At 40.0% G+C, this 10,070-nt stretch overlaps 1 protein-coding gene across 1 annotated transcript; it reads left to right on the top strand.

Moving 5' to 3' along the window:
- Positions 1-2,580: 2,580 nt before the first annotated feature.
- LOC149820260 (dof zinc finger protein DOF1.7-like) lies at positions 2,581-4,275 on the top strand. Its single transcript, XM_089983350.1, has one exon. It carries the CDS (start codon positions 3,338-3,340, stop codon positions 3,980-3,982), a length of 645 nt encoding a protein of 214 aa, XP_089839476.1. The 5' UTR covers positions 2,581-3,337; the 3' UTR covers positions 3,983-4,275.
- The last annotated feature ends 5,795 nt before the right edge of the window (positions 4,276-10,070 follow it).

Consider the following 10,070-nt stretch of genomic DNA (forward strand, 5'->3'; position numbering starts at 1 on the left):
CACATTGACTGGTTTTGTTTTGCTGTTGGTATAAAAATCCACCAATACTTCCTGCTATCCACCAAAAAATAGTTTCTCTTTAGCTTCGACCTCGCAATAAAGAATGCACACCGATTATCAGACTTGTGATGTCCTTCAACTTGAAGGTGTCAATGAAGAAAAATATCTGAAAACATTGGTTCTATATCTCTTTCCACACATTTTTATGTTGCTTTTGATTCTATACTTGTTTTATATCACTTTAATGTCTTTGTTTGTTTGGTTTCTTGTGTGCTTCCATAATTGCTTTACAATTGCATCATGCTTCTTGCTGCTATTTTTTTTGTACCTATCATTTCATATTTCTGCTTCACACATTACTTCTTGTGTCTATTTTGTATTGTGGTAACTATGGTAAAAAACCCTAAGTCTCACTTGCCTACCAAGGAGTAAATTAAATTTTGGCTTCGTAGTAAAGGACAAAACTCATAGGTTTTGAACCGTCAGGTCCTTCGACTTGGTGACATTCATGAGTTGCCCCCTACTTGTAGGGTAAAGTTTGGTTCCAACCCAGGTACAACAAGATTCAGACTTGATTTGAGATGTTGGTACTGGGTCGACTTGAGTTCAATCGGATCCATCGTAAGAGAAACCATACTCGAAGAATCATGTGAGAATTAGATGAAGCCAACCCAGACCTTATGTAGAAAAATAATATCTTTTATCATTTTTACATTGAAATTTTTTCAATCTTAGTCGGAAGTCAGGTCGGCCACAGGTCTGTTATGAAATTTTACAGATCATACCCGGCTCTATATATTAATCAGACCCTTCTAATTGGAACTTATTATTTATCACCAAATCTTGACTTTATAGGGTTTGGTATGGGTCAAGTCCAGGTCAAACCAGACCCATTCTATTAGAAATGTTCCTATTACCGTAAAAAAACAAGCAGAAAAATCATTTATGAAAAAGCATGAGGGTATATTCAGAAAATATAAAAATAAGGCTCATTATAGTCCTTGACTCAGGCTGACCGGGGCAGCATAACTGACCAGCATATAGCCCCATCTTTTCCGCGATTTCAGATGAAATTCGGTCAGTAAGGTCCGCGAATCTCGTTTTTACACGTGTACGCTTGCGAACTATCCGTCCTGCTCTGACGGGCAACGCGACGTTAAGATTCGGGTTCGCAGCTGCGGTACAAATGGACGGTACAAGCGGAGCGGTTGGGCGATGGACGGCCGAGATTCGCTCAAAGGGAATTGCTTTGTTTGCACGCAAGCTGATCGTGTGGCCTCGGCCTCAACCCGAGTCGTGCAACAAATTACTAAAATATCCACAATGATTTGACAGAATTACTAAAATGTTAATTATAAAAACTCATTTTTTTTCTTTTGCCAATCTATTGTTATCATTAAATCGTCCACCTCAAATTTAGATGGTGGCATTTTCTTCCTATATCTTTCTATTGGACGAAAATGCCCTTTACAAGATCGAAAAGAGATGGGCATCCTTTGTAAGGGCACGTTTGTTAAAAGAGTTCGTATGAATGGCATTTCCAATGAATTGTAAAAACATCACTGATGTCTATCACAAAATTGACACTCTGACTCTAACACTGCAGTGAGGAAAAGAAAACTATGAGTCCATGTACAATCATATTGCACCTGATCTTTTCACACAAAATATGATTTTCGTTCAGAATTTTGATAAAAGACTAAGGGTGTTTTGATAATTTTGGTATCGCATACACTTGACCCAAGGAAGCGAGAAACAGAAGAAATCAAGAAGACCCAAAATTTTACTGGAGGCCTACAATTCTTTCTTCAGGACAATATCAGAGGGCTCCCTGCTTCTACAATTTCCAGCCGATCGACTCGGACATTAATGGTTGAGATGGACGGTTCGCTATGAACTGTCGATTCATCATTCATCAGTGTCGCCATTAAACTGAAGATCTACAGTAAAACAAAATGGATATCATGATGTTTTTATAACATATCCTGATAGAGCGGTCTTTGAAACTCACCAAGTTGCGGGACATCATGAGTTTTAAATTCATGAGTGCAATCTCCTGCTACGAGACCAAAACTGAGTGTACTCCTTAGTTGGCAATGGGGAAGGGCGCGATTTTACACCAATAAACTTAACAGTTAGTGAGATGGTTTTCCCTTTTATATATATATATATAAGGCCAGCCTATAAATGCATCAATGGCCCTGAATTGAATATGGGGCACATTGGGAGCCTCATTGTTTACATCAGTTGATAATGTAGAATTGCTGATGCATGCCTTCTAGGAAGAAATATTACTTATTTGCAAATTCAGGAGGCTTTAGGAAAATAATCTAAATAGAAAGGCTCTCATGATATTGGCATCTTTTCAAGCCTAGTTAGAAATTAAAGATATGGTCATATGGAGAAACTGGGCATCTTAAATATCCATGAATGCAAATAATTACAGCTTGGACTTGGTGGAAGGTGACGCAAAAACCATGTGAAAACTCACTGGTATTTAAAAGAATCAGAAGGGTAAATGTTGCATACTCACATTCTTTAAAAACCCACATCAGATTTTTCATCTTTCCATCCCCCACCAGCCTGTTTTGGGCCTTAACCAAGAGCCTTATGCTGTTTCTCTCTTTCTCTTCCTTGAAGGCTGATAGTCTCCCATCTTGGCAAAATCTGCACTTGTTCGGATGGTTGTCTACCATATGAGGATTCAATCTTACAGTTTCTGGAGGCAGTCTATGTGTTTCCCGACTGTCATCTGATTGAAATTGCTTCAACCCATTTTGTTGGTCTTTCTCATTCTCTTCTGTTGGAGAACATCTCCAAAAGCTTAAGGGTCCTCAAGCAAAATTTAGTCTGTGGTCTGGTTGTTCTCTTTAGTGACAAAATCATTTTGTGCTTATTAATATATTTTGCTTATTTTTATATCATTTTTTCCATATCAAAACTCAATTCTTGTCTTCAAGAAAATTGAACTTGTGTTTTTCTCTCCCATAGTTTCAGTTAAACAGTAGGTAGTGATCTATTGCTTATCAGAAACCTCTCTCTCTCTCTTTTGGTACAACCCTTTCTCCTCCATAAAAAGCCAATCCTGACTCTCCTCTCCATTTCCCAACCTCAAATCACTGCTTCGATTCAGATCATCAAAAACCAAATTCATATTTTCTCCACTCACTCTCTCGCACCTAACAGAAACCTCACAAAAATCCCATCTTTTACCCCATTCCCACTTTCCAACAAATCCCAATTCAGATCACCATAAAAAGAAAACCTTCAATTCCTTCCATGAAACCAAGCTCCTGAAAAATCCCGAAATATCCTGAAACCAAGCCGCCACCAAAAGATGCAGGACCCAGGACTGATCCCAGAGAAGCGCACCACCAAGCCTCAATTCCCGGAGCAGGAGCAGCACCTCAAGTGCCCGCGCTGCGACTCCACCAACACCAAGTTCTGCTACTACAACAACTACAACCTCTCCCAGCCCCGCCACTTCTGCAAGAACTGCCGCCGGTACTGGACCAAGGGCGGGGCTCTGCGCAACATCCCCGTCGGAGGCGGCACCCGGAAGAATTCGAAGAAGCCATCGGCCTCGAAGACGAATAACCCCGCCAATTCCGCCGCCTCCTCGCCGTGCTCGTCGTCTTCCTCGTCGTTCCTGAAGACGGAGCATGACCTCCCTGCGGAGAGCCTCGCCGGAATTTACGCCCCGGCGACGGACCACGACCACCGGCTGCTGGATATCACCGGGACGTTCAGCTCCCTGTTGGCGTCGAATGGGCATTTCGGGTCGCTGTGTGAGCCGTTGGGGTCGAGGGTGGGGAGGGTGCAGGGGCCGGAGAACGGGTGGGGGTTGCCGGAGTACTCGGAAGGGATGGTGATGGGGAACTCTGGCGGCAATGGGGAGACCCTCTTGGGGGATTCCGGTTGTTGGGTAGGCAGCAATTGGCCGGACTTGGCCATGTATGCTCCTGGTTCCAACTTTCAGTGAAGCCCTTCTCTCTCTCTCTCTCTCTCTCAAATGGGTAAAGCGTCGAGTTTTACAATGGGTTCCTGTTTTTCTTTTCTTGGATGGTTTTTGGGTCTTCTGTTTTTCATTTTCCCTTTTCTCTGAGGGGGGATTCTGGAGGGGGTTTTGGTGTGTTGTGTGGATGATTCCTCCTTTATCACACTTTATATATTGATAATGATTAGTATGGAAATGAGGAATATGTTGAAGAAGGATCACATGTTGATGTATCTCTGTAGTTTTGATTACCATTTTTAGTTTGAAGAGCCTCTCTCTTTCTCTCAATGAATCACACACGTTGCAAGGGGTTTTTGGAGTGGCACTGTAGAATTAGGTCATTAGATTGTTGCATGTATCATTAGTTCTCTTTTTAAACAAGAAACTTTATTTATCTTCACGTTTGAACAACAACGCCTGTTCTTTGTCCACAAGGGCTTCACTCATCTCATAGGAGCGACTTGTGAACGTCACCAAGTTGATTAGACGTCATGAGTTCAAAACCTTTAGAGAGACTCTTTGCCGCAAAGTAGAATCTGTGTGTACTCCAGGGAAGACCTCAAGAGTTTTATCAACTGGAGGCCAACCAACGTGCTGCCAGTTATGGCAGGAGAGGAGAAGGGGGATGGTGTTTCCCTTGTCCTAGCAAAAAAAAACTATTTTTTTTCTTAATTTCTCTTAGTGATTGCATTTTTAGCTCCACAACTCGCTCTCTCTTTGTGCGTATATGTGTGCTTCTGGTATGTGCGTGGAGCTCATTTGAGTGTAGGGAGTAAGTTTAAGCCAGCATGTTGTTTTCTGAATTATAGTATTAGTTAAAAATATCATGATAGTTGGCTCTTTTTCTTCTTCCTTTCTCTCTCTTTATATATATATATATATATATATATATATATATATATATATATATGCTATTAAAGGTAAGGAACTATTGTACTTAAAATCATAAGTCTAAGCTTTGTTTACTCAATCTCACCACATAGATGTATTCAGCATGGTTTGTTTGTTAATGATCAATGATCATGTGATTTAGATCCCAAAATATGATTTTTGAGTCATAAAATTTTATTGCACTGTGGGCCGTTGATTTTTGAAGCTCTTAAACATGCTTACATTTAGCAGTCACATTATTCCAAACTCATTTTTTACTAAACAAACCATATAGTCTAATTTATAGAAATAAAATTAAAATATAAAAAACAATTTATAATAGTCTTGTTCTTATATATATATATATATATATATATATATATTCCCTGAATTATGGTTTTTTTTTTTCTTACAATGATTGATAGTAAGAAGCCACCGAATTTCATTATACTCAATTATACTGAAATAGAGTTTGTTCTGCTAGAATATGAAAGAATTGTGTCCATTTGATTGCATTTTAGAGTTGTTTAATTGTGAGCATTTCGACGCGAGTCGAAACTTGAAACACACACAAATGGGAGCAAAGAATAACCACAACCGGACAACCCTAATTTCATAAAAGAAAACCACCGAGACACTATGCTATGAAAATGGGAATTTGAGTGGGGGTCGGAATTTTGAGAAGGCGACAAGATGACTCATCTCTCTGCGTGGTTGAGAACCCAACGCCACTTTGAACGTTTCTATACTATTTGATAATGAAAAAAGGGTCCCACCATCCTCATCATCTCCGCTACGGACAGGAAACGTATAAAAACCTCATCAGCTCCACGCATTTGTATCGTGGGGCTATCTTATCATCCTTGCTATTGCAGGGAAAGAATGTCCCTTCCACCACTGTCAGGATCAGTTTTGATTTTTTTTTTATATATAATGAGCAACCCTCACCGGGAACCGGGTCACTAACTAAAGGCACCCGTGCACTTGGTGGGAATAGATTCTGAGACAAAGGGGTCAGCACCTTCTCTCCAAACATGCTGCCATTCGGCCGGTGGGTGTCATTTAAGGGAGTAGCATTTTCTTTTGACAGATAAAGCTGAGGTTAGGCAGAACCTTACCAATAATACAACCATACCATTTGGGGTTGGAACTTGCAACATCCCAACACAAGGTGACGTGCACTAACTGTTCCTGCAAGACAATGGTAGGGGGAGTAACATTTGTTAATAGGTATCTTATCATGACACACTATCATTTGGGGTTGGAACTTGCAACATCCCAACACAAGGTGACGTGAACTAACTGTTCCTGCAACACAATGTTAGGGGGAGTAACATTTGTTAATAGGTATCTTATCATTCTTGCCATTGCAGGGAAAGAATGTCCCTTCCACTACTGTTAGGAGATCGGTTTTGATTTTTTGTGTTTTTTTTTTTTTATACAAGGAACCCTCACCAAGAACTGGGCTCCCTTAACGAGCCTGCCTGCATGTGAGGTGAACCCCGGAGTGGAGTCACTCATACCTATACGTAGTTTTAAAACTCAGTGTCACTCTACTAGTTCTTGAATTACCCATGACTCTGCCGGGTGAACTCGTGACTTTATTGGGTCATGTTAACTTTATATTTTATATAAAATATATAAATATATTTATATAGTATGTATATTTTATAGTATGTTACCGATACATTGTATATAGTATGCATTATATGATATTGTTTTAATACGTTTAATGTATAATTTTATTAATATATGCATAACCATATTTTTATATATAATAATACATAATATTTATATTATATTTTATATAATATACGTAATTATATACAAAATATAATATATATGTATAAAGATGTATGACTTGGGCGAGTCATGCTAAAATTTGGCTGACTCAACCCATGATTCGGCCAAGTTTTGTTCATTTATGAGCCCAGTGAATGATCGAGTCAAACAAAGTCACTAGGTTGACTCTGTGAATTTACACTTGGTGGAAATCAAACATAGGACAAAGGGATCAGCACTTTTTTTCCTGTCCTGCTAGTGCTTGGGTAACCATGGTGGGTGTCATTTACACTACAAGAAAAACTCTAATTAGCGATGGCAATTTGCGATGGATTTTTTTCGTCATAAATTTACGATGGATTAGCTTGAGAAAACAATCAATCGCTAACATTCGAATTATTTGCAGAATTAGCAACGGAAAACATTCTGTCACTAATCCATTGCTAATTAGTGATGGGTTCACGACGGAAACTTTCCGTCTCAAACTTTGTCGCCACTTAGCGGCGAATCAGCAACAGAATTTTTCTGTCGCTACTTGGCAACGGATTCGCGACGTAATTTATCTATCGCTAATCCGTCGCTAATTTCCTCCATAAAACCCTAATGCGAGCCTTTTTCTTTCTTTTTCATCTGTCGACCGTCGCCCACCGCCCATCCTTCGTCATCCATCGTCCATCGTCCATCGCCCGCCGCCTATCAACCACTCCCTTTGACTGAGTCCCCCTCTCACCTCTTCTCCCCTCTCTTTCGCTCTCGTCAATTTTTTTGGTCGGCGAGCCCCGTTCAGCAACCCCCTTCCAACCTCACACTGTCTCCCTCTCGCGACTCTGATCTCTCTCGTCTGCCGACACCAACACCGACTCCTTTCAGGTAACCCCCGACTCCCCTCTCTCTTTCTTTTTTTGTCGGCCGGTGAGCTCCTTTTTCCCTCCATTTCCTTTTTTGCCAAGAAGGGATCGATCCCCCTCCCGGTCTCTCGGTCTTACAGGATACGAGGGCGGGGCTCAACCCCCTCCCTGTTCTTTTTTTGCCAAGGAGGTGTCGAGCCCCCTCCTTGTCTCCCTGTCGTACGGGATGCGAGGGAGGGGCTCAGCCCCCTCCATGTTCTTTTTTCGCCAGGGAGGGGCCGAGCCCCCTCCCTGTCTCCCTGTCTTACGAGATGCGAGGGAGAGGCTCGGCCCCCTACCTGTTCTTTTTTCGTCAGGGAGGGGTCGAGTCCCCTCCCTGTCTCCCTGTCTTACGGGATGTGAGGGAGGGGCTCAGGCCCCTCCCTGTTCTTTTTTCGCCAGGGAGGGCCATCTCCCTGTCTTACGATCTTTCTCTCGTCAGTAGATTATTTTGTAATGTATTGTTTTGTATATTTGTGCTTTACAGGTACGTAGCTGAGCTAATTGCGTTATGCTTAGTGCTAAGCATCGCATGCAGTTAAAATTGTAATGCAATAAAAATAAAAATAAAAATGCAAAGAAAAAAGCAATGCAAATTGGGTAAATACCCGTGGTGAGTAAGTGATGGAAGCGCATCCCATGTTATTTAATTTCTTGGATGCAACACTTTTCTTTTCACATACTTATTTATGAATATCTAGGACTGCTTTGATTGAGTTCGGAGATCATGTTGAGCATAATTTTAATGTATGAAAATAGAAGTGTTTTTATTTTTGGAGTTCGGATTCTATGCTAGTCATGGTAGTAGTTAGCAGGATATTGGAGTGTGTTTATTGCAAGTACATGTTTGACATTATTTTAATATGAATGTATTTTAATGTTTGATGTGACTGTATCCATGCTTGCATGAAGTTATTTTCAATTTGATTATGCTTTCCATATGAAATTGTATCATGAAAATATGCTTCAAATGAATGTATCGTGTTATGAATGGGTTTGCACATGAAAATGAATGATAAGTTATCAATGTTTTAAACATGCTTCAAACGAATGGTTTTGCACATGAAAATATTAAGTTATCAATGCATGCATCATAGTTCTTGTGATTGAATGACATCATATATATATATATGTGTGTGTGTGTGTGTGATATATATCAAATCATTACATCTATCATGAATGCATGATAAATTAGATATTTTCTTCATCATAGCATTCTTATGATTCTCTTTTAACTGGTTAAGATAATATCCGTAACATCATAGGATAAAATGGTTGCAAACCGTGAATGGATGTATCGTAGGATAGTTGACAATGAGGTATCACTTGAATACATGGATGGTGTTGATAGTTTTATTGAATTTGCAATGGCAAGTGTCAGTACAGTGGACCCCACAGGTCAGATCAGGTGTCTTTGCACGATGTATAAGAACAATCAATTTGCAGAACCTCATGACGTTAGACATCACCTATACAGGAAGGGTTTTGTAAGTGATTATCATAATTGGAGGTTTGATGGTGAAGAAATTTAGAATAATTTTGACGCACGGTTGGATGTGATACACGATAATCCATATATGGATTTGTTATTTGATGTCGCAGGACCAGAACCGGGTTCTGCTATGGGTCCTAATGATGTACCAACTGGGGTAGAGGAAGAAGCACCAAACGATGCAGCTAGTAGATTTTATGATTTACTTAAAGATGTTGATGAGCCACTTTGGAATGGTTGCGAGAGTCACACTATCTTGTTTGCAGTTCTTTAACTAATGAATTTAAAGTCCAAGTATAATTTCAGTCAATCATGTTTTAATCGTTTGTGCCCTATTGTGAAGAGTATGTTGCCCAAAGATGAGAAATTGCCACAAAATTTCTATCATGCAAAGGTTATGGTCAACGCTTTAGGTATAGGGTATCAAAAGATAAATGTTTATCCAAATCACTGCATGTTGTATTTCAAATATCAAGAAAATAGCAGATCATGTCTGTCATGTGGGCATCCTCGGTTCAAGCTAAAGACAAGGGGCAATGGTAGCACGAGGTCAAAAGAAGTGTCATACAAGTCTCTCTGCTACTTTCCTCGCACCCCTAGATTGCAATGATTGTATATGTCTTTGAGGACAACTACACACATGAGATGGCATGCAAATAAAGTTTGATATGATGAAGGCAAGATCACGCATCCTATTGATGTAGAAGCTTGGAAGCACTTTGATCGTACTCATCAGACATTCGCAATGGAAGCGAGAAATGTTAGGCTTGGTTTATGTACAGATGAATTTAATCAATTTGGGGGTAGATCAACTTCATACTCGTGTTGCCCAATAATTGTCACCCCATACAACCTTCCTTCAAGCTTGTGTATAAAGTATCAAAATCTTTTCTTGCCTCTATTGAGCTCTGGCCCGACGTCTTCGGGCCAAAATCTTGATGTATATTTAAGGTCATTGATTGATGAACTGAAATACTATGGGATAACAATCTTCTCACGTACAATGCTTATAAAAATAAAACTTCAATATGAAGGTTTGTTG

The sequence above is a fragment of the Nuphar pumila genome, chromosome 12 (assembly GCF_984573655.1).
Source record: "Nuphar pumila chromosome 12, dmNupPumi1.hap1.1, whole genome shotgun sequence".
In the NCBI taxonomy this organism is placed as follows: Eukaryota; Viridiplantae; Streptophyta; class Magnoliopsida; order Nymphaeales; family Nymphaeaceae; genus Nuphar; species Nuphar pumila.